This window comes from Salvelinus fontinalis, chromosome 25, assembly GCF_029448725.1.
Source record: "Salvelinus fontinalis isolate EN_2023a chromosome 25, ASM2944872v1, whole genome shotgun sequence".
Classification (NCBI taxonomy): domain Eukaryota; kingdom Metazoa; phylum Chordata; class Actinopteri; order Salmoniformes; family Salmonidae; genus Salvelinus; species Salvelinus fontinalis.
The window spans coordinates 9,645,647-9,671,725 of NC_074689.1; the positions used below are offsets into that span (position 1 = coordinate 9,645,647).

Genomic DNA, 26,079 nt, shown 5'->3' on the forward strand with positions numbered 1-26,079 from the left:
CAGTTGTAGCACTTTTTGAGGATCTGAGGAACCATGTCAAATCTTTTCAGTCTCCCGAGGGGGAAAAAGCATTGTCGTGCCTTCTTCACGACTTTCTTGGTGTGTTTGGACCCCAAGGAACTTCAAAATCTCGACCCGCTCCACTACAGCCCAGTCGATTTGAATGGGGGCCTGTTCTGCCATCATTTTCCTTGTAGTCCACGATCATCTCCTTTGTCTCTGACCATTCCTATAGGCTTTTTCATCATTGTCGGTGATCAGACCTACCACTATTGTGTCGTCAGCCAACTTAATGATGGTGTTGGAGTCGTGCTTGGCCACGCAGTCATGGGTGAACAGAGAGTACAGGAGGGGACTAAGCACACACCCACGAGGGACCAGTGTGTTGTTTCCCACCCTTACCACCTGGGGATGGCCCGTCAGAAAGTCCAGGATCCAGTTGCAGAGGGAGGTGTTTAGTCCCAGGGTCCTAATCTTAGTGATGAGCTTTGTGGGCCCTATGGTAACCTATGGTGTTGAACACTGAGCTGTCGTCAATGAACAGCATTCTCACATAGGTGTTCCTTTTGTCCAGGTGGGAAAGGGCGGAGTGGAGGGCAATTGAGATTGGGTCATCTGTGGATCTGTTGGAGCGATATGCGAATGGGAGTGGGTCTAGGGTTTCCGGGATGATGGTGTTGATGTGAGCCATGACCAGCCTTTCAAAGCACTTTAGGACTACCATCGTGAGTGCTACGGGGCGGTAGTCATTTAGGCAGATTACCTTCCCTTTCTTGGGCACAGGAACTATGGGTCCTGCTTGAAACCTGAAGGTATTACAGACTTGGTCAGGGAGAGGTGCTTGACTTGGTATAGAATAAGTGCTGGTACTAATTTTGGGTGCCAGAACTGTTCATATTTAGGTGCAGCAACTCTACAATACTTTTTAGCTAACATTTTATAAGTGGTTCTCAAGCAGTAGTACATTTGAGGCGCCAGTATTCAGTTCTGGTGAGCTTTTGCCCCAGTCAAGCACATTATACTGGCTTGTAACGTGACGTATAATTCTTATTGGAATCCAGTTAGAGTTACAATATCCAACAGTTTGACGTTTTATTCACTTGCAACCTGCATTCATAATGACTGCCAGGGTTATGAACAGTATGAGGATACAATCTAAACCATTTAAACGGGAACAACCTTTTCAGTAACAGGTGCAAAAAATCTAACTACATGATTGGATTAGTTTAGATAAATGATTGTTATGAATCTTTGTGTAGCATAAGATTAATCAATCAATCACTCAATGTACATGCAACAACACAGGTATTAAAAACTATTCCCCCAAAATCTACCTGCAGTAGAGCATACTGGGGAAAAATGTATTTGTTATCATACCTGGGGATTATGGTGCAGGTAGGACCCTTTTGGGTTCCATGTTAAACTTTTTCCAAAGAGGGTTCTACCTGAAACCCCAAAACAGTTATCCTATGGGGACACCAGAAGATAATTTTTTTCGAAGTGTAGAGAGACTTACCTAACAGGGTTCTACTATGGTGACGGCCACAATACTTTACAGTAGCTGAATATTAGACACAACACAATCCAATCGGTGTGTCTGATGTCCTGTACAGGGGAAAAAATGCTTCCATGTCAACAGGTGTACCGCTTGTAGCCAAAGAAAAGTCTTCTTATAGGGTGTTAGAATGTGTCCCAAATGGCGCCCAATTCTCTTCATGTATTTAATAATAGGGTGCAATTTGGAACACTACCATGGCAATTGTAGAAAGAGGAACTGCACTGTGAAGTGGAGAAAGAAATGGGTCAAGCCAGTACATATGCCCCCAGGCTGACAGACAAAGTCAGATTTTGCAAAGGTGTTTAAAAGAAATGTACTTGAAGAAAACACAAACATGCTAAAACAGTGCAGTGTTACACTCAAGGTTGAAGTAACTTTAGATGAAGTTAACTCAACACAAAATGTGTATTTTACATGATTTAACAATTTAAAGCAGCAGGGAATTTTTAAGGTGTAATTTTTTATTTTCATAATTTATTTGAAAAAATACATATATTTAAAACATACAATATACTTGCAGTGAAGCCGCTCAACAACTACATCACATTAGTTATCTAACAGACTCACATTAAGAGTGACACACAGAAGCAATCAGGGTCACAGCCCTGCTCAAGGGCACGTCGACAGATCTCCCACAAGGTCAACAACGGGGACCCGAACCAGCAATTCATCAGCCACCGGCCCAAGCTCACAAACGCCAGGCCACCAACCCTCCAAGATCCCCCCCCACAGTTCCTCAGGAGCTGCCCCTCAACCATTCGATTACACATCCCAATCCTCAGCTTCCCTCCAGTCTCTGCTGGCCACCCTATTCGGATTTCTACGCATATATCTTTCAACTATGTTGTGACATTTAACACACAATTTTAATCTATCTAATCGAATAGAATCCACAGATTGCGAGTTGTAGATAAATACTTTTACTAAGAATATTAGTATATTAGTAATTGACTGACCCGGTCTCTCCAGATCTCCCAACAGTATAGCCGTGGCCAAATGTTTTGAGAATGACACAAATATTAACTTTCACAAAGTCTGCTGCCTCAGTTTGTATGATGGCAATTTGCATATACTCCAGAATGTTATGAAGAGTGATCAGATGAATTGCAATTCATTGCAAAGTACCTCTTTGCCATGTAACTGAACTGAATCCCCCAAAAACATTTCCACTGCATTTCAGCCCTGCCACAAAAGTACCAGCTGACATCATGTCAGTGATTCTCTCGGTATCACAGGTGTGAGCTTTGATGAGGACAAGGCTGAAGATCACTCTGTCATGCAGATTGAGTTTGAATAAAAGACTGGAAGCTTCAAAAGCAGGATGGTGCTTGGAATCATTGTTCTTCCTCCGTCAAACATGGTTACCTACAAGGAAACACGTGCCGTCATCATTGCTTTGCACAAAAAGCGCTTCACAGGCAAGTATATTGCTGCCAGTAAGATTGCACCTAAATCAACCATTTATCGGATCATCAAGAACTTCAAGGAGAGCAGTTCAATTGTTGTGAAGAAGGCTTCAGGGCGCCCAAGAAAGTCCAGCAAGCGCCAGGACCGTCTCCTAAAGTTGATTCTGTTACGGGATCGGAGCACCACCAGAACAGAGCTTGCTCAGGAATGGCAGCAGGCAGGTGTGAGTGCATCTGCACGCACAGTGAGGCGAAGACTTTTGGAGGATGGCCTGGTGTCAAGAGGGCAGCAAAGAAGCCACTTCTCTCCAGGAAAAACATCAGGGACAGACTGATATTCTGCAAAAAGTACAGGGATTGGACTGCTGAGGACTGGGGTAAAGTCCTTTTCTTGGATGAATCCCCTTTCCGATTGTTTGGGTCATCCAGAAAAAAAGCTTGTCCGAAGAAAACAAGGTGAGCTCTCCCATCAGTCCTGTGTCATGCCAACAGTAAAGCATCCTGAGACCATTCATGTGTGGGGTTGCTTCTCAGCCAAGGGAGTGGGCTAAGAACACAGCCATGAATAAAGAATGGTACCAACACATCCTCCGAGAGCAACTTCTCCCAACCATCCAGGAACAGTTTGGTGACGAACAGTGCCTTTTCCAGCATGATGGAGCACTTTGCCATAAGGCAAAAGTGATAACTAAGTGGCTCGGGTAACAAAACATCAATATTTTGGGTTCATGGGCAGGAAACTCCCCAGACCTTAATCCCATTGAGAACTTGTGGTCGATCCTCAAGAGGTGGGTGGACAAACAAAAACCCACCAATTCTGACAGACTCCAAGTATTGATTATGCAAGAATGGGCTGCCATCAGTCAGGATGTGGCCCAGAAGTTAATTGACAGCATTTTAGGGCAGATTGCAGAGGTCTTGAAAAAGAAGGGTCTACACTGCAAATATTGACTCTTTGCATCAACTTCATGTAATTGTCAATAAAAGCCTTTGACATTTATGAAATGCTTGCATTTATATTTCAGTATTCCATACTAACATCCGACAAAAATATCTAAAAACACGGAAGCAGAAAACTTTGTGAAAATTAATATTTGTGTCATTCTCAAAACTTTTGGCCACGACTGTACTATTTCTAGGGTCAATTTTAGATGAATGTTATGCATTTTCAGCCATTCCTCAACCTGAGACCAGAACAGGCTACCTGAGGACAATACCAAAATAAATGTCCTATTGATACTGTATCCTCAAAACAAAATCTGCAGAGCTTCGATGATTGTATGCCCCAAATGTTCAACATTTTGTTGTTGGAAAGAATTCTATATCTTGCTTCGTTTTATATATGAACTCATACCACAGAATCGGTACATCAAAAATCTGTATGGCACAGCTGTCAACTTCCTGGTATACTTTCCTATTTATGCTATTTTAATTCCTCCGCCAGTTTTGATCCTTTATATTGGGCCTCCTCCCGCTGCCACCTGCCTCCTCCATTTTTGGGGTAATGCGGTTATTAATTATTTGTAATCTTGGATTGAGCAGACCTCCCGTACAATTCTGATAACCCCATGAAAGACATAACTCTACCATTCCAATTTACAATATAATTTAAAAACAAAATACCCTTTTCAAACAACTTTCCCATAAATACAGGTATTTTATTAACCAGCACATTTGAGTTCAGCCATAATATTTGTTGTAATATTTGCAATATAAATTACATGTAATACTTTACAGGGGGATGAAATTGTAAAAAGTATATTTTTCAATTAATCGAAAATGAGACATGGCAATCTGCACAAAGGCAAAAAGGCAATTTTTAAACAATGGATGAGCTTTTCTTAGTAATCTACTTGATAACCATTTAGAGTTCAAGTAAAACTTTTGAATAAGTGAAGCTTTTAGAGAGAGGTTTCAAGCTTTTATACTTAATCTCAAAAATCTCAACCCACCCAATTCATATTAATTACATAGGTAGGCACACTTTATCATGTCTGGTTTAACGTCCCGGATAAAGTAAAATATTTTTTTCTCATTTGATTTGAAAAATGAATCATCAGGAGTAGGCAGCGTCATAAGTAAGTGATATGAGTAAGGAGTTAACGGGGCAATTTTCCATAAATAGACAGGCAAAATTGCCCCGTTAACTCCTTAGTCACATCTCTCCATGGTTGCAGGATCTTGTCTGTTTTTACAAGTGTTGTATTGAAATTCACTGTGGGGAACCCATTTATATATTTTGTGATATAAATACCAAGTAGGTCTACTTCACCGTCAGCCCATGTTATTACTAAATTGCATGGTAAGGTAAAAGTTGTATTTTTTAAAGATCCAATAAGTAATATTTTACACTTATCATAATAGGTTTTAGTCCAGAGTCCAGAAAAGTCTTGATCTTGCAGGGATCTAGCTTGCGGATTTAATATAAAACTTGAGTCATTGGCATATAGTTGAAGTCGGAAGTTTACATACACTTAGGTTGGAGTCATTAAAAATTGTTTTTCAACCACTCCACACATTTTTTGTAAACAAACTATAGTTTTAGCAAGAAGGTTAGGACATCTCATTTTTCCAACAATTGTTTACACACAGATTATTTCACTTATAATTCACTGTATCACAATTCCAGTGGGTCAGAAGTTTACATACACTAAGTTGACTGTGCCTTAAAACAGCTTGGGACAATTCCAGAAAATTATGTCAAGGCTTTAGAAGCTTCCGATAGGCTAATTGACATCATTTGAGTCAATTGGAGGTGTACCTGTGGATGTATTTCAAGGCCTACCTTCAAACTCAGTGCCTCTTTGTGTGATATCATGGAAAAGTCAAAAGAAATCCGCCAAAACCTCAGAAAAAAAACTGTAGCAATTTCCAAACGCCTGAAGGTACTATGTTCATCAGTACAAACAATAGTACGCATGTATAAACACCATGGGACCACGCAGCCGTCATACCACTCAGGAAGGAGACACGTTCTGTCTCCTAAAGATGAACCTACTTTGGTGCGAAAAATGCGAATCAATCCCAGAATAACAGAAAAGGACCCTGTGAAGATGCTGGAGGAAACAGGAACAAAAGTATCTATATCCACAATAAAACGAGTCCTATAGACATAACCTGAAAGGCCGCTCAGCAAGGAAGAAGCCACTGCTCCAAAACCATCATAAAAAAGCCAGACTACGGTTTGCAACTGCACATGGGGACAAAGAAATGGAGAAATTAAGAAATGTCCTCTTGTCTGATGAAACAAAAATAGAACTGCTTGGCCATAATGTCCATCGTTATGTTTGGAGGAAAAAGAGTGAGTCTTGCAAGCTGAAGGACACCAATCCAACTTTGAAGCATGGGGGTGGCAGCATCATGTTGTGGGGTTGCTTTGCTGAAGGAGGGACTGGTGCACTTCTCAAAATAGATGGCTGCATGAGGGAGGAAAATTATATGGATATTTTGAAGCAACATCTCAAGACAGTCAGGAAGTTAACCTGTCTCGCCCAGGCGTTCCGCTAGCGGAACTCCTCCCACATTCCACTGAAAAGGCAGAGCGCGAAATTCAAAATATATTTTTTAGAAATATTTAACTTTCACACATTAACAAGTCCAATACAGCAAATGAAAGATACACATCTTGTGAATCCAGTCAACATGTCTGATTTTTTAAATGTTTTACAGCGAAAACAGCACGTATATTTATGTTAGCTCACCACCAAATACAAAGAAGGACAGACATTTTTCACAGCACAGGTAGCATGCACAAAGCCAACCTAACTAACCAAGAACCAACCAAACTAACCAAGAAACAACTTCATCAGATGACAGTCTTATAACGTGTTACACAATAAATCTATGTTTTGTTCGAAAAATGTGCATATTTGAGGTATAAATCAGTTTTACATTGCAGCTACCATCACAGCTACTGTCAAAAATAGCACCGAAGCAGCCAGAGTAAATATAGAGACCAACGTGGAATACCTAAATACTCATCATAAAACATTTCTGAAAAATGCATCGTGTACAGAAATGAAAGACAAGCATCTTGTGAATCCAGCCAATATTTCCGATTTTTTAAGTGTTTTACAGCGAAAACACAATATAGCATTATATTAGCTTACTACAATAGCCTACACACAACCGCATTCATTCATCAAGACACGTTAGCGATAGCAATAGGCACATTAGCGTTAGCGAATAAACCAGCAAAAGATATAAATTTTCACTAACCTTCATAAACCTTCCTCAGATGACAGTCCTATAACATCAGGTTATACATACACTTATGTTTTGTTCGAAAATGTGCATATTTAGAGCTGAAATCAGTGGTTATCCATTATGCTAACGTAGCTTCTATTTCCCAGAATGTGCGGATATTTCTATTAGACTCTCACCTATTCTGACCAAATAGCAATTCATAAACATTACAAAAAAATACATGTTGTATAGGAAATGATAGTAACACTAGTTCTTAATGCAATCGCAGTGTTAGAATTCTAAAAATATCTTCATTACGACATAAGGCTTATGTTATAGCAAGAGAGTGGCCAAAACCGGGGCGCAAAACTACTAGTATACAGTTCGACAGATATATGAAATAGCATCATAAAATGTTTCTTTCTTTTGCTGATCTTCCATCAGAATGTTGGACAAGGGGTCCTTTGTCCAGAACAGTCGTTGTTTGGATTTAGAACATTGTTTTTCCCTCTTCAATTAGCCAGCACACTGGCCAAGTGGCGAGAGGGCTCTCCTTTCTGAACAAAGGCACACAACGCAACACGCCTAACGTCCCAAATAAATTTGAGAATCTAATAAAACTATATTGAAAAAACATACTTTACGATGATGTGGTCACATGTATCAAATAAAATCAAAGCCGGAGATAGTAATCGGCTATAACGACAGCTATTCCGATGGCAAATCCAGAACCAACTTCGCGCCTTACTGAAAACATAAAATGGGGGACACATCATTCCAAGAGGACGTATTCCATCTCAGACCAAGATAATCACTCCATTTCTTCTCTCACTGCATCTTGACACCCTGGGGAAGGTGTATGACGTGCATGTATACTCATACGTGTCATGCCCATTTATAGGCAGGCCCTTGAACAGAGCATAATTTTCAGACTTTCCACTTCCTGGTCAGAAAGTGTGCTGCCAAATGAGTTCTGTTTTACTCACAGACAAAATTCAAACGGTTTTAGAAACTAGAGAGTGTTTTCTATCCAATAGCAATAATAATATGCATATTGTACGAGCAAGAATAGAGTACGAGGCCGTTTAAATTGGACACGTTTTTTCCCCAAAGTGTAAATAGCGCACTCTACCCTCATTTAAAGCTTGGTTGCAAATGGGTCTTCCAAATGGACAATGACCCCATGCATACCTCCAAGGTTGTGGCAAAATGGCTTAAGTACAACAAAGTCAAGGTATTAGAGTGGCCATCACAAAGCCCTGACCTCAATCCTATGGAAAATTTGTGGGCAGAACTGAAAAAGTGTGTCCGAGCATGGAGGCCTACAAACTCAGTTACACCAGCTCTGTCAGGAGTAATGGGACAAAATTCCCCCAACTTATTGTGGGGAGCTTGTGGAATGCTACCCAAAATGTTTGACCCAAGTTAAACAATTCAAAGGCATTGCTACCAAATACTAATTGAGTGTATGTAAACGTCTGACCAACTGGGAATGTGATGAAAGAAATAAAAGCTGAAATAAATCCTTCTCTCTACTATTATTCTGACATTTCACATTCTTAAAATAAAGTGGTGATCCTAACTGACATAAGACAGGGAATTTTTACTAGGATTAAATGTTTGGAATTGTGAAAAACTGAGTTTAAATGTATTTGGCTAAGGTGAATGTAAACTTCTGACTTCAACTGTACATGGACACCTTCGTTTTTAAGCCTCGGATTTCTAATCCTCCTCCCTCTGTTGTTATTTGATCTGATTTTAATAGCTAGCATTTCGATGGCCATGACGAATAGATATGGTGACAGCAGACACCCTTGTTTAACTTCTCGTGACATTTCAAAACTCTCTGAGAAGTAGCCGCTATGTACTATTTTACACCTGGGGTTGCTATACATTGCCTTTACCCATTTTATAAGAGAATATCCGAAATTGAAAAAATCCAGGCATTTATAAATATAATCGAGTCTTACTTTATCAAAGGCCTTTTCAAAATCCGCTATAAATATCAGGCCTGGCTTCTTAGTTGTTTCATGATGTTCTTTTACTTCTAGTAGTTGTCATATATACACTGCTCAAAAAAATAAAGGGAACACTTAAACAACACAATGTAACTCCAAGTCAATCACACTTCTGTGAAATCAAACTGTCCACTTAGGAAGCAACACTGATTGACAATAAATGTCACATGCTGTTGTGCAAATGGAATAGACAAAAAGTGGAAATTATAGGCAATTTGCAAGACACCCCCAAAAAAAGAGTGATTTTGCAGGTGGTGACCACAGACCACTTCTCAGTTCCTATGCTTCCTGGCTGATGTTTTGGTCACTTTTGAATGCTGGCGGTGCTCTCACTCTCGTGGTAGCATGAGACGGAGTCTACAACCCACACAAGTGGCTAAGGTAGTGCAGTTCATCCAGGATGGCACATCAATGCGAGCTGTGGCAAAAAGGTTTGCGGTGTCTGTCAGCGTAGTGTCCAGAGCATGGAGGCGCTACCAGGAGACAGGCCAGTACATCAGGAGACGTGGATGAGGCCGTAGGAGGGCAACAACCAAACAGCAGGACCGCTACCTCCGCCTTTGTGCAAGGAGGTGCACTGCCAGAGCCCTGCAAAATGACCTCCAGCAGGCCACAAATGTGCATGTGCAAGGCCATATATTCCTCTATCGGTATGCCATCAAGCCCTGGGATTTTTTCAGACTGAAAGGGTTTAATAGCCTCAAAGTTATTCCTCTGTAATTTTTAAGGTGTTTTAGCAAAGTACATAATAAACTCTTCTCAATTAATATGTGGCCAATCTCTTGCCATGCCCACAGACCTGTTGGCATAGCAGGAAATTCAAGTCACTGGCAACCAAGAGATTATGAGTTTAAATCCCAGATGAAATGTTTTGTGCTCACGATGAAGAATCTTAAAAGAATGTTACTTTTGACCAAAAGTTTCAAATTCACTCAACAAGTCGTTAAATATAAATTTGCCAGCTTCACTTACTAACTAGGTTGAAGTAACTTTAGATTAAGTTTCCTGCAAAAACAGGGTGATCAAATTAAGATCTGTATTGCTGGGAGCGTCATCATATAGGTAATATGCACATCCCAAATCCCTAACTCTTTCTACCAGATCTGGGCCAAACAGCTACACTACTTTGTATAGAATGAGTGTACAAAACATGAAGAACACCTGCTCTTTCCATGACATAGACTGACCAGGTAAATCCAGGTGAAAGTTATGATCCCTTATTGATGTCACTTGTTAAATCCACTTCAATCAGTGTAGATGAAGGGGATGAGACAGATTAAATAAGTATTTTTAAGCCTTGAGACAATTGAGACATGGATTGTGTATGTTTGCCATTCAGAGGGTGAATGGGCAAGACAATACGTAAGTGCCTTTAAAAGGGGTATGGTAGTAAGTGCCAGGCACACCGGTTTGTGTCAAGAACTGCAATGCTGCTGGGTGTTTCATGCTCAACAGTTTCCCGTGTGTATCAAGAATGGTCCACCACCCAAAGGACATCCAGCCAACTTGACACAACTGTGGGAAGCATTGGAGTCAACATGGTCCAGCATCCCTGTGGAATGCTTTCGACACCTTGTAGAGTCCATGCCCCTACGAAGTGAGGCTGGGGGCGAAACTCAATCGTATTTCTTAATGTTTTGTGCACTCAATGTATATTGAATGTGGGGGTTTTTCTTTGTATTTTATAAGTGCAGTGATTCCCATCGACTCACTTCATGAACTGCCTTAAAACATTAAACTGTTCTCCCACAGTGGTCTCAATGAATCATTAGGAGTATGTTAGGACTGAACCTGTCCTTTTCTCTTGTCTTGTAGCTGCACACTGACCTGGATAAGGGCGAGAGCGCAGTGAAGTACACTCTCATGGGAGAAGGGGCCGGCTCCATTTTCACCATTGATGCAACAACCGGGGACATCCATGCCTTAAGAAGCCTTGACAGGGAGGTGAAGCCTTACTATACCCTTCGCGCCCAGGCTGTCGATATCGACACAAACAGGCCCCTGGAGCCCGAATCACAGTTTGTGATCAAAGTCCAGGACATCAACGACAATGAGCCGAAGTTTCTGGAAGGCCCGTACACAGCTACTGTCCCTGAGATGTCACCTGTAGGTAAGAAAAAATATCAGAAAATACTTTGTGTGACCTATTCCCTTTATAGTGCACTTCTTTTAACCAGAGACCTGTGGGCTCTGGTCAAAAGTAGTACACTATGAAGAGAATAGGGTGCCATTTGGAACGCAAACAAAATATCACAAAATGCTTAATTTACTGTATCTGCTATAACTCTCCAGGGTACGTGGGACGGTAGCGTCCCACCTGACCAACATCCAGTGAAATTGCAGAGTGCCAAATTCAAAAACACAAATATTGATTATAAACATTCAGAAAACATACAAGTGTTATACATAGGTTTAAAGATTAACTTCTTGTGAATCCAACCACAGTGTTAGATTTCAAAAAGGCCTTACTGCGAAAGCATACCATGCGATTATTTGAGGACATAGCCCAGCAGACAAATCATTACAAACAGTAACCAGCCAAGTAGAAGAGTTACACAAGTCAAAAATAGAGATAAAAATAATCACTTACCTTTGATTATCTTCATATGGTTGCACTCAAAAGACATTCATTTACTCAATAAATGTTTGTTTTGTTCAATAAAGTCTCTCTTTATATCCAAAAACCTTAGTTTTGTTTGCGCGTTTTCTTCAGTAATCCACAGGCTCAAACGCAGTCACAACAGGCAGACAAAAAATCTAAAATGTATCCTTAAAGTTCATAGAAACATGTCAAATGATGTTAATATTCAATCCACAGGTTGTTTTTTGCCTAAATAATCGATAATATTTCAACCGGACAATAACGTCATCAATATAAAAGGTAATAAAGAAAGGCACGCTCTCGGGATTGCGCATGAAAACTGACACTGTAGGGTTCAGTCATTCAGACTGGTCTTACTCCCTCATTTTTCATTTTCTAAACACTGTTGACATCTAGTGGAAGGCACAGGAACTGCAATTTGAGTAACAGTTTTGGAAACTTTAGAGTGTTTTCTATCCCAATCTACCAATAATATGCATATCCTAGCTTCTGGGCCTTAGGAGCAGGGAGTTTACTTTGGGCACGCTTTTCATCCGGAGGTGAAAATAGTGCCCCCTACCCGAGAGAAGATAACTTGTCATAGGAAAATAGATGAATTTCTTAGAATGAACAACACTGTATTGTACTGAGGTTTATATCGAGACATGGCAAAAAAAAATACCATAAGAAAGGGAGTTTTATAATCACAGGTAAACAGGAGGGAGATAGAGAACAGATTTTGATGTTTCTGTGAGCAAGCCAGTTTTGCACAATGTGCCTGAGTACATTGCAGATCGAGGCTTGTCTTTATGATCTCTCCCCCAGGGAAGGGAGATCAAGGTAATTCACTTTGGGATTGGCTCTCTTGATCTGAATTGCTATGAAGCTCTGGCAAAGAGAACAGCAAATCAGATCTCTACAGTGCTCTGATAGAAATTGTTGAATGGACCCGGGTACAGTCAATGTACAGGTAATTGCCAAAATAAAGGAAACACCGACATAAAGTGTCTTAATCGGGCATTGGGGCACCACGAGCCACCATAACAGATTAAATGTGCCTTGGCATAGATTCTACAAGTGTCTGGAACTCTAATGGAGGGGTGTGAGTGATTACAAATTACATCAATTGGTGTTTTGTTGATGGTGGTGTAAAACACTGTTTCAGGTGCCACTCCAGAATCTCCCATAAGTGTTCAATTGGGTTGAGATCTGGTGACTGACTGACTGACACCGGACTGACACACACACACACACACACACACACACACACATTTTAAACCCCCTATGCTCCTTTGAGACCCCCTTTCAAAGTCACTGAGATCTCTTCTTCGAGCCATGGTAGCCAAAAAAATGGTCAACTGGGCATTTTTATACATGAACCTAAGCATGATGGGATGACAATTGCTTAAGTAACTTAGGAACCATACCTATGTGGATGCAATTACTTTCAATATACTTTGCATGGGTGGTGTAAAGTACTACTTAAGTCGTTTTTCGGGTATATGTAATTCACTATTTCTATATTTGACAGCTTTAACTTGTACTTCACTACATTACTAAAGAAAATAACGTACTTTTTATTCCATACAGTGCCTTGCAAAAGTATTCACCCCCCCTTCAAATTTTGCCAATTTTGTTTCATTACAACCTGTAATTTAAATAGATTTTAATTTGGATTTCATGTAATGGACATACACAAAATACGTCAAAATGGTGAAGTGAAATGAAAAAAATGACTAACTGAAAAGTGGTGCGTGCATATATATTCACCCTCTTTGCTATGAAGCCCCTAAATAAGATCTGGTTCAACCAATTACCTGTCACAAATACCACCGAAGGTGTCTCCCCTTCCTGTTCGGATGGCGCTCGGTGGTCGTCGTCGCCGGTCTACTAGCTGCCACCGATCCCTTTTTCCTTTCTGTTTGTTTCTGTCTAATTGTTTTCACCTGTTCCTTGTTGGGGTTATGGGATGGGTGTTATTTTAAGTTCATTTTGCCCGCTGGTGTTTATGCAGGCTTGTTGGTTGTTACGTTTGGTGATGTATCGTGTTTGTTTTGGGTTTTCGCTGTCCAGTGTTTGTAACGAGGTTTGGGGTTTGTTTAGCGCCAGTGTTTTGGGCATTCACCCATGTTTTGGACCTGTTACGTTTTGAAGGACATTAAATCGTTTTCACGTTCATTTCGCTTTCTGCATTTGAATCCTCACTCATTTCACTCACCCGTTGTTACATTACATTCAGAAGTCACATAATTAGTTAAATAAATTCCACCTGTGTGCAATCTAAGTGTCACATGATCTCAGTATATATAAATCTGTTCTGAAAGGCCCCAGAGTCTGCAACACCACTAAGCAAGGGCCAACACCAAGCAAGCGGCACTATGAAGACCAAGGAGCTCTCCAAACAGGTCAGGGACAAAGTTGTGGAGAAGTACAGATCAGGGTTAGGTTATAAAAACATATCCAAAACTTTGAACATCCCAGGGAGCACCATTAAATCCATTATTAAAACATGGAAAGAATATGGCACCGCAACAAACCTGCCAAGAGAGGGCCGCCCAGCAAAACTCAAAGACCAGGCAAGGAGGGCAATAATCAGAGAGGCAACAAAGAGACCAAAGATAACCCTGAAGGAGCTGCAAAGCTCCACAGTGGAGATTGGAGTATCTGTCCATAGGACCACTAAGTCGTACACTCCACAGAGCTGGGCTTTATGGAAGAGTGGCCAGAAGAAAGCCATTGCTTAAAGAAAAAAATAAGCAATCACGTTTGTGTCACATCTGCTCCTGTCATGCCATCTAGTGCTCATCCGGTGTCTCCTTGAGCTGCCGCCACTCCCCCAGTGCTCTCTCCCTCTGTGTGTGTGTGTGATTGTATTGGCAGAGACAGGTGTGCTGGAGTCAGAGCAGATCCCCACCAGCTGCAACCTGTTCCATAATCAAGACCTCTAGACCTCTTTAATCTCTGCCCAGTCAGTCCATGATTCTAGACGTTTGTTCCAGTTGTGCCTGGTTTCCCTTGCCTGACTCTGTTTTCCTCTCCACTACAGTTCTGCCTGCTCTGACTCTGGTCCCTGTCTCCAGTCCGACATCTCTTCAGTCATGCTACTCTGTTCTGGATTCCCCACTCTACGCTCCCTCCGGACCTGCTTACCCTGTCCCCACACTTCTCATTTCAGCCTCAGCCTCCGCACCTGGTTTCCAGCAACCTGCTTGAGCTTCCCCTGGCCTGCACTCAATCTTCCCCCTGTGTTCAAAAAATACCTTGGTTAACTGATCCCAGTCTCCTTGTCTGAGTGTGTTCCGCGTGACAGTTTGGTGTTTGCCAAAAGGCATGTGGGAGAGTCCCCAAACATATTGAAGAATGGACTCTGGTCAGATGAGACAAAAATGTATATTTTTGGCCATCAAGGAAAATGCAATGTCTGGTACAAACCAAACACCTCTCGTCACTCCCAGAACACCATCGGCAGGGACCATCGGCAGGGACTTGGAAACTGGTTAAAATTGAAGGAATGATGGATGGCGCTAAAAACAGGGGCATTTCTGAGGGAAACCTGTTTCAGTCTTCCAGAGATTTCAGACTGGGACGAAGGTTCACCTTCCAGCAGGACAATGACCTTAACCTCTCTGGGATCGCGGGACGCTTGCGTCCCAACAGCCTGTTAAAATGTAGAGCGCCAGATTCAAAAAAATTATATAAAATTAAACTTGATTAAATCACACATATAAGACACCAAATTAAAGCTACACTCGTTGTGAATCCAGCCAACATGTCAGATTTCAAAAAGGCTTTTCGGCGAAAGCATAAGATGCTATTATCTGATGATAGCCCAATGTAAACAATGTAAAGCTAACTCTCTCTCCTCTGCTCTCATCCTTCTAGACCTATCGGCTGCCTTTGATACTGTGAACCATCAGATCCTCCTCTCCACCCTCTCCGAGCTGGGCATCTCCGGCGCGGCCCACGCTTGGATTGCGTCCTACCTGACAGGTCGCTCCTACCAGGTGGCGTGGCGAGAATCTGTCTCCGCACCACGTGCTCTCACCACTGGTGTCCCCCAGGGCTCTGTTCTAGGCCCTCTCCTATTCTCGCTATACACCAAGTCACTTGGCTCTGTCATATCCTCACATGGTCTCTCCTATCATTGCTATGCAGACGACACACAATTAATCTTCTCCTTTCCACCCTCTGATAACCAGGTGGTGAATCGCATCTCTGCATGTCTGGCAGACATATCAGTGTGGATGACGGATCACCACCTCAAGCTGAACCTCGGCAAAACGGAGCTGCTCTTCCTCCCGGGGAAGGACTGCCCGTTCCATGATCTCGCCATCACGGTTGACAACTCCATTGTGTCCTCCTCCCAGAGTGCTAAGAACCTTGGCGTGATCCTGGACAACACCCTGTCGTTCTCAACTAACATCAAGGCGGTGACCCGTTCCTGTAGGTTCATGCTCTACAACATTCGCAGAGTACGACCCTGCCTCACGCAGGAAGCGGCGCAGGTCCTAATCCAGGCACTTGTCATCTCCCGTCTGGATTACTGCAACTCGCTGTTGGCTGGGCTCCCTGCCTGTGCCATTAAACCCCTACAACTCATCCAGAACGCCGCAGCCCGTCTGGTGTTCAACTTTCCCAAGTTCTCTCACGTCACCCCGCTCCTCCGCTCTCTCCACTGGCTTCCAGTTGAAGCTCGCATCCGTTACAAGACCATGGTGCTTGCCTACGGAGCTGTGAGGGGAACGGCACCTCCGTACCTTCAGGCTCTGATCAGGCCCTACACCCAAACAAGGGCACTGCGTTCATCCACCTCTGGCCTGCTCGCCTCCCTACCTCTGAGGAAGTACAGTTCCCGCTCAGCCCAGTCAAAACTGTTCGCTGCTCTGGCACCCCAATGGTGGAACAAACTCCCTCACGACGCCAGGTCAGCGGAGTCAATCACCACCTTCCGGAGACACCTGAAACCCCACCTCTTTAAGGAATACCTAGGATAGGATAAAGTAATCCTTCTAACGCCCCCCCCCCACTTAAAAGAATTAGATGCACTATTGTAAAGTGGTTGTTCCACTGGATATCATAAGGTGAATGCACAAATTTGTAAGTCGCTCTGGATAAGAGCGTCTGCTAAATGACTTAAATGTAAATGTAAAATGTAAACAAGAGAGTGTAGCCTATTTTAACCATGCTGGAGCTACTCAAAACGCAGAAATAAAATATAAAACATGCATTACCTTTGACGAGATTCTTTTGTTGGCACTCCAATATGACCCATAAACAACACAAATTGTCCTTTTGTTCGATTAATTCCGTCCATATATATCCAAATTGTCAATTTATTTGGCGCCGTTGTACCAGAAAAAGCATCGTCCAATTTGCACAAAGTCACGACAAAATATCAAAAAGAATTACCTCAACTTTGCCAAAACATTTAAAAGTACTTTTGTAATACAACTGTAGGTATTTGTAAACGTTAATAATCGATCAAATTGAAGACGGGTCAATCTGTTTTCAATACAGGATATCAACAAACTCACGGTACTTTTCAAGTCTTGCTCAACTCTCAAACATAAATTCAGGACGTCACTCCACTTCCGGGTCAATATCTTTCTCAGTTCTCTAATGAAAAACCTTAACCTTTTTCCAAACAATGGCGACATCCAGTGGAAGCAGTAGAAACTGCGTGGATAGTGATTAGAATTCTGGTTTGCCCATGAGAACCCATTGAACACACAATGACTTAAAAAAAAAAGGTTGGTCCTCAGGGTTTTGACTGCTATATAAGTTCTGTTATACTTACAGATATGATTCCAACACTTTTATTAACTTCAGAGTGTTTTCTATCCAAATATACTAATGATATGCATATCTTATATTCTGGGGATGAGTAGAACGAAGTTGAAATTGTGCACGCTATTTTTTTCCATATGTGAAAACTCTGCCCCCTATCCCCAAGAAGTTTTAAGCATACTGCTAAAGCAAAACTCGAGTGGTTTAAGGGGAAACATTTAAATGTCTTGGAATGGCCTAGTCAAAGCCCAGACCTCAATCCAATCTGTGGATTCTGTGGTATGTCTTAAAGATTGCTGTACACCAGCGGAACCCATCCAACTTGAAGGAGCTGTAGCAGTTTTGCCTTGAAGAATGAGCAAAAATCCCAGTGGCTGGATGTGCCAAACTTATAGAGACATACCCCAAGAGACTTGCAGCTGTAATTGCTGCAAAAGGTGGCTCTACAAAATATTGATTTGGGGGGGGGGGGGGGTGCGGTGAACTGCCTTTTTCAGGAGCAGAACAGTCACAGTTATGCATGCTCAAGTTTTCAGTATTTTTTTATTATTTCTTGTATATATATAATATTTTGCATCTTCAAAGTGGTAGGCATGTTGTGTAAATCAAATGATACAACCCCCCCAAAAATCTATTTTAATTCCAGGTTCTAAGGCAACAAAATAGGAAAAATGCCAAGGGGGGTGAATACTTTTGCAAGCCACTGTACAATTTCCCTGACACCCAAAAGTACTTGTATCACTTTGAATGCATAGCAGGACAGAAAATGGTCCAGTTCACATACTTGTCAAGAGAACAACCCTCGTCATCCCTACTGCCTCTGATCTGGCGAACTTTGTAAATTATTTCTGAGTGTTGGAGTGTAAATTTTAAAAACATGAAAATCTGGTTGGCTTGATATTACTTTTGGTACTAATAATATTTTAGCAATTACATTGACTTTTTATACTTAAGTATATTTAAAACCAAATACTTTTAGACTTTTACTCAAGTAGTATTTTACTGGGTTACTTTCACTTTTACTTGACTCATTTTCTATTAAGGTATTTTTACTTTTACTCAGGTATGACAAGTGGGTACTTTTTCCACCACTGCTTTGCATCCCTCATTTACTCAAGAGTTTCCTTTATTTTGGCTGTTACCTGTACACTCCCCACACAAACTGGGCTCTAAATCAAGCTGATCGAAAACATGGTTCATTCTACAACTCACTGCAGGGAAACAAAGATGGAAGGCACTGAAGCAGACTTTAGTCTCTGTGTGTTGTGTGTGTTTTTTGAGAATTTAGGACCTGCCTGCGAAATAACTATTTCCTTTAAAGATGCAATATGTAACTTTTTGGGCAACTAAACCAAATTCACATACAAAATGTGTGTCATAGTTCTGTCATTCTCATTAAAAGCAGTTTCAGTTTTGTACACCAGCTTTAAACAACTGAAAATACAATATTTGGGCTAATTGAAAACACATTTCACAGCGGTTTAGATGGTACAAGGATTCTCTACACTATACATTGCTTGCTTTGTCACAAACTGAAATTAGGTGAACTATTCAAACGTTGCACCTTTAAACGAGGGATTGAGCACGCTTTAGAAATAATTATTATTTTCAGATTATTCTGCAGTCACTGTTGACAATTTAGCGACTTTGTCCTATATTTAGCGAGTTCAACTACTTTTCAGGCTGCCTTTGGGGAGTTTTGACACAGAGGGTTTCTATGGTTTGATAGCATTTAGCAATTTTTCCCACTCAGTTCTGATGCAAACAAGAGTGGGAGAAGCTGTCTGAGCAACAGAAATCACAGCAACAGCGCACACACAGGCAGAGAAGAACAAGGGAAGGGGGTGTAAAGGTGTCATGTAAAAATCTTCCAAGTGTGAAATAGTTCAAAATCGTTTTGATTGTGTTCTGATTGTGATGTCATGCTGTTCCCAGTTCAATAATTGCACGCGCATCTCTTTATATGGAAGGCTGAGCTCATGCGGGTGTTTCTCTCACATCCTCCCTCCAGCTCAAAAACTGTGGACACACGCATTTGCTTCATACATCTGCCAATTAATGGTGGCCAGGACTATTGAAGCTTGTATCAGAAGCTTGTTGAGACGTGAGATCAGCATATAAATATCAGGATTTGCAAGTCAAAGTGCTGAGGGTTGATGTGAGGAGAGATTATTTGCGATTGCAAAGACTTGGGTGCTACGTTTTCGATTGACAGTGCATATATATATATTTGTTTGTTTGTTTGTTTGTTAGTTAGCTAGCTAGCTGTACAAACAAGTTAAAACTGCACGCCTCTGAGAACAAGCCATCTCAACCAGTTTACAGCTAATTATGCTCATTAGCTAGCTAAATCAAGGGCGAGGGGGTGTGAGAAAAAATCTGCACGAGCACAGACATCCACACAGACGCACATGCAGTTATTGAGTGGGAACTTTTTTACGCTGTGAAAGTTTTTACAACATGAGTTCACAACCACAACACAATCCGAACGATTGGGAACTCTTTCACTCTTGGAAGATTTTTACATGACATGCGGACGGAGAGGGAGCAAAAACGCTATGTCGGGGACAGCAGCTGTGCCGTCATCGCGGCGACACGTGATCTAGCGACTTCTAGTGACAAATCAAGTAGCCAATTGCGGATCTCCGTGAAAAGTAGTTGGCAACACTGTCTGCAGTGTGTGTGATAAATGGTTCAATAGGGTGTTTATGGAGCGTGTGCCTGAGAAAAATAGGAATCACTGCTAATTACATTAATGAAATGAATGGAACTGATAGGCCTTCCTTAGGGAAATGGGTGTGGATTCAAAACACCAATTAAAACTGTAGTTTTATTTTCAAAGAATATTAAGGAACTGGAATGAGCCAAGTTAAAAAGTGGTGCATAGCTTTGTTTAGCTATTATTAATGCATTTTAAACCAAGCACTTGTATTTGAAAGCTTTATGGAAATAGAGGTGTTTCTTAAAGGATTGCATCACTAAAACGCACAAGCAAAAACATGATTACAGCACATGCTGATAAACAAGCACAAACTGCCTAGTTGTAAATGAGTGATTAACCATTAGCATTGGCATAGCAGTAATAGAGTGTGTAGAGCATCTCAGCTACATTCTACCCGGATAGGTGGTGCAGGGCTTAAACTCTCTCACCTAATGTTTTAATACAATTGTTACCATCTGCTCACAGCGCAAAGCCTGTTTAATAAAGGCTTGTTACAGCCAACTAAAAGATTAGCATGTGTCAATGGCCATTTGTGCATGTAACTTCTCTTGGATGTCCACCAAGCAGACTGTACAGTCCCAGCCTGTACATATGGAATAAAACAGATACATCTCATTTGGCCACAGGCGTGGTTTTATTGAGCTTATAGATACAATAATTGGATTTGATGGTAGGTTTACATGCTTCTGTGGAGACGGTGGATAATTGCAATTGGTGTTTTAGATTGAAGCTTCAGTAATTACAGAGGATGAGCCCATACTTCTATAACCAGTAATTACTCTGTTCCTGGTACAGCAGGAAGTTTGGATGGCTGCCATCCTGTTTCATATTCCTGCTGTGCATGGCTCTTTGTTTCCATAATGGAGGCAATGTCTAATGAATGCGTGTCTGAGCAGCCATTTTACCCCTGATGTATGTTTCGACTAAGCATCCACTTAGCTGCAAATGTATATTTCACATAGTGAATAATTCAACGTTCCAATGCTCCACACTCATCTTCTATCATATCCTCTTCACACTTTAGTCTAAGTGACTCTGTCCCAAATGGTTCCCTATTCGCTACATAGTGCACTACTTTTGACCTGAGCCCTGCTCAAAAGTAGTGCACTTTATAGGGAATAAGAGTGACATTTTGGAGGTATACATGGTGGCACAAGCTACTAAACTGGATGAAAACTATTCCATAAAAAATGACCCCATCTGAATTACATAAATGTATGTGTATGTTATACAGGGACCTATGTGATGCAGGTGACAGCCACAGATGCAGATGACCCTACCTATGGAAACAGTGCCAGAGTGGTCTACAGCATCCTCCATGGCCAGCCATACTTCTCTGTTGATCCCAAGACAGGTAAATAAGATGGGCAACGTCAGTCAGAAATGGGTCTAATTTGGTACTTGTTGTTACTGTTTACATATTTGTATATGCCATTTAAAGGACACTTTTATCCAAAGAAACTTACACTTTTATGTACATGTGGTCCTGGGAAGCACTGTGCTACAACTGAGCCACGTAGGACCCATATGTTGGTCGATGTTGAATGCTGTTTTGTTTGGGATTGTGTTAACTATTATCCAGCTTTGTTTGAGATGACAAAAAGGCATGGTAATTATCTGTAAAAAAAAAAAAAGAATGAGTTTCCAAAAAGAGAATGAGTTTCCAAATGCTGTAATAATCGAATAGGTGGGCGTATATTCTAACTCTGAAAATTAGTATTGACAAAGTGTTGTCTTGAATTTAATTATACATTATTGATCCGATTAAACAAATGAGTGAGATATCTTGAATTGATTACATTGTAGCTGGCCAGGGAAATGGATTAGAAACAGTGGAAAGTTTAAGTTCCTTAAGTTTCTTTATGGTGGACCACATTTCCATCCGCAGTTTTTAAAGTCACAGTATAAAAAAAAAACAAGACCGCCGTGATGGAAACAGGATCTTTTGGTGCAACTTTATAAATGTCAACAGTTAATCTGTTCATTTGACATGGTGGGATCTTTTTGTATCTGTATAATGAATGTGTGAAATGGCGGTTGAACCGCCTTCATGCTCCATTATTGATATGATAAACTTGTAGTCACGCGATGATATGGTGTATGGTCCTCCCACTATGAAACAATGCCGTTTATTAGGTTACACATGAAATAAGTTATGATGAACTTCACATGGTGGTGAAAGTGCATAGTGATCTTGATGCTCCTTTCCAATAAATATTGAGGGTCTTATTCTGGTGACATGATGATCGATGCTTGACTGCCATTTGGCCCCCCAAAATATTCTCGCTCTTATCCATAATAATCTCATCATGCACACTAGTCTATCTGCAGCCAACCTGGTCTCGTAAAGTAGAGGTACAATAGTAAATATAAATTCTTGACATTCAAGTTAGTATGATATGTTACATTCGGTATAGTTACTTAATGCGGGGTGGGTGGATGCATAAGCCGAATATCTAGCAACCCAGAGGTTGCAAGTTCCAATCTTATCATGGACTACTTTAGCATGTTAGCTAATTAGCAACTGTTCAACTACTTACTACTTTTTAGCTACTATGAAACAACTTAGCATGTTAGCTAACCCTTCCCCTAACCCTAACCCTTTTAGCTAATCCTTCCCCTAACCCTAACATTAATCATATTAGCTAACCCTAACCTTAACCCTTTAACCTAACTCCTAAACTTAACCTTAACCTTAACCCCTAACCATAACTCCTAGCCTAGTTAACGTTAGCCAGCTAGCTAATATTAGCCACCTATCTAGAATTCGGAACATATCATATGTATTTGCAAATTCATCATATATTGTACGATTTGCAAATTCATAACATATAATCATACAAAATAGGTGATGGACATCCATAGATTAACACATACCATGCGAAATGTAACATATCATACTAAATGGAGTGTCCCAGATTTACATATAGAATAATGTGAAATGCTCTGAGACCAGGCTGCAGTGCAAAGCCTACCGACACTGTATCTGCGAGCTGTTGGCTGGAGCACACGTGCCAAGACCAGAGTAGGCACATTTGCTATTTAACAGTTATACAGTAGTGACAAAACGATTGGTAGAGTAGATTATTATTTTTTTCGGCATATGAAAATTTAAGCAAACTTTTTTTACTTTGACATGACAGAGTATTTTGTATAGATCGTTGACAAAACAATTACAATTAAATCAATTTTAATCCCACTTTGTAACACAACACGTTGAGAGAAAAATTGTAAAGGGTGTGAATACTTTCTGAAGGAAGTCTAATTAAATTCAATATGCGTGCAATACACATTACTTTGTCCTCTGTGAAAATGTAAATTCAACTAGAAAAGGACATTTCTTTCAGAAATGCTTGTCTTAAAGTATTTTTTGGGTGAAATAGTAGTAGTGGTAGTGCTAGTGGTACTGACTGCAGTAGTAATGGTTGTGGCTTGGCATCTATGACCGTGCCAAAGGATCAGCACCTCTCCGACCCGGCACGCTCCAGTTGTCATGTGTGTCCGGGAGCCAGCTTGTGCCAGTGAACATCAATCTTATAATAGACAGCTAACTGTCGAGAACCCCTACAACTCTCTTACCGTATATATTTGATGTAGCCTAATGGTCGATACAGTTTCTACTTCTTAGCAGTGTGTTCAAAGGTCTAATTGTCTGTGTTATAATTTAGATTTGTATTATGTCTTTTGAAAGCAAGTCAAAGAAAATGAATGTATGTCACAGAAAAGGGAGGGAAAAAAATAAAAGGAAAACATGATAACCATTTCCAACGTGATATCAGAGGGAGAAAGGGAATGGGGAGAATCTATCGTAGATTATGCCTTTCTACCCTGGAGAATATACAGAACACACACTGTGACTGTATTTCAAACCTGATGGCGAAAAAATCCAACTGTTAAAACAAATGTTTCCCACGCTGAGCCTGCCACTACATACATCAACGCAGCTGAACAAACAAGCAGGAGAGAGAGAAAAAAGAAAGTGGGGGAGGTGGGGGAGGGAAGCACATGCCTTAATCACCATGCACTTCACAGCATCATCCCTCCCTGTTAGAGCCGGCATTCAAAAAAGATGAGAAGAATGTCAAAAAACAACATCCTTTGTTGCACTCGCAGAAGACAGGATTTGAGGATAAAATGTGAAATCCATCCTATTCATATTACGAATGGGGGAATAAGAGAATAGGAAATGTACATCTTGTCACATTTCTATCCCTTCTATCACGCTGACATCCTCCTAGCTGACCTGGCCATTACTCGGCTGTATTTCCTCTGATGTCAAGGTCCCTCAGACCCTCTGGCGAATCATTATAAAGCCTCACTTAGTTCAGTATTGAATGTCAAGTGTCTCCACTTGGTGAAATGACCTCTATTTCTATATATCACAGCCTTGACTTCAGGTACATTAATGCACCTCTAAGTATAGGCTCTTTCTAATGGGACTGCTACACTGTGAAAAGTAATGTTGCCTTTTAGTTGTTTCAGCTCATTTTCCAAAGTCAACTCAACTGAAAAAATCCTGAAATTGTTAATTGTGACGGAAAAAAAATTCAACAAAACGTGTGTTTTATCCTACTACCTTCGATGACTTGTTGCGTAAACTTCACACTTTTAGACAAATCAATGTGCTTCAACTGTTTGTTTTTTGTTGTGTTGACAAAGCTACACTGTTAGAAATTGCTATAGATTTTATGATACGGATAATTGTATGATACTGTATTACTGTTTTGCTCTATATTTGCTGTCAATCGCAATGTACTTGGTTACTTTTTGGACCGTCCTGTAAATTATCTTAATATGCCTCACTTGCAATTACAGTTATTATTATAGGATATTTCAGATGTGCTTAAGGCACAGACTGTCACGCCCGGACTTTAGTTATATTTGTTTTCTGTTTTTTGTGAGTACCTGACAGAACTGTTGCGTTTTGTTCCACTTTAGTTTTTTGTTTCAGTGTTCAGGTTATAATAAACATCATGAAAACGCACCACGCTGCGCTTTGGTCTAATCTTTCTTCCTCAGACGAAATTGGTGACAGAAATACCCACCACCAACGGACCAAGCAGCGTGGTATGGAGGAGCAGAGGGTTCAGGACTCCTGGACTTGGGAGGAGATATTGGACGGTAAGGGACCCTGGAGACAGACTGGGGAATATTGCCGCCGGAAAGAAGAACTGGAGGCGGCGAAAGCTTAGAGGCGGCGATATGAGGCAGACAGGGAGATTGGCGGAGTCAGGCGATAGACCTGAGCCAACTCCCCGTGCTTACCGGAAGCAGCATAGTACTGTTCAGGCACCGTGTTATGCGGTGAAGCGCACAGTGTCGCCAGTGCGCACTCATAGCCCGGAGCGCTATAGGCCAGCCCTCTGCAAGTGCCATGCGAGAGTAGGCATCCAGCCAGGGCGGATTGTGCCAGCTCAGCGTGTTTGGGCTCCGGTGCTCCGTTTCGGCCCAGGGTATCCTGCGCCGGCTCTGCGTACTGTGTCTCCGGGGCGCTGGGAAGGTGTTGTTCGTCCTATGCCTGCGCTCCGCCCGTGCCGAGCGAAAGTGGGCATTGAGCCTAATGGAGAGGTGCGAGTGGTAAGCACCAGATCTCCAGTGCTCCCCCACAGTCCGGTTCGACCTGTGCCTGCACTCTGGAGCGGCTGGGCTAAAGTGGGCATTCAGCCTGGAGGAGTGGTGCCAAGGCTGCGCACCAGAGCTCTAATGCTCCCCCACAGCCCGGTTTATCCGTTGCCTCCTCTACGCACCAGTCCTCCTGTAGGTCTCCCCAGCCTGGTGAGCCCTGTGGCAGCCCCACGCACCAGGCTGTCTCTGCGTCTCCT

General features: G+C 41.5%; 1 protein-coding gene across 2 annotated transcripts in view; it reads left to right on the top strand.

Moving 5' to 3' along the window:
- Positions 1-26,079, top strand: part of LOC129822822 (cadherin-12-like) — a 232,722-nt gene that overhangs the window by 125,112 nt on the left and 81,531 nt on the right. For both annotated transcript variants that reach the window (XM_055881255.1, XM_055881256.1), the window contains exons 3-4: positions 10,983-11,277; positions 21,492-21,611. In XM_055881255.1, coding sequence (XP_055737230.1) covers positions 10,983-11,277; positions 21,492-21,611 — 415 coding nt within the window. The remainder of the gene's footprint in view (positions 1-10,982; positions 11,278-21,491; positions 21,612-26,079) is intronic.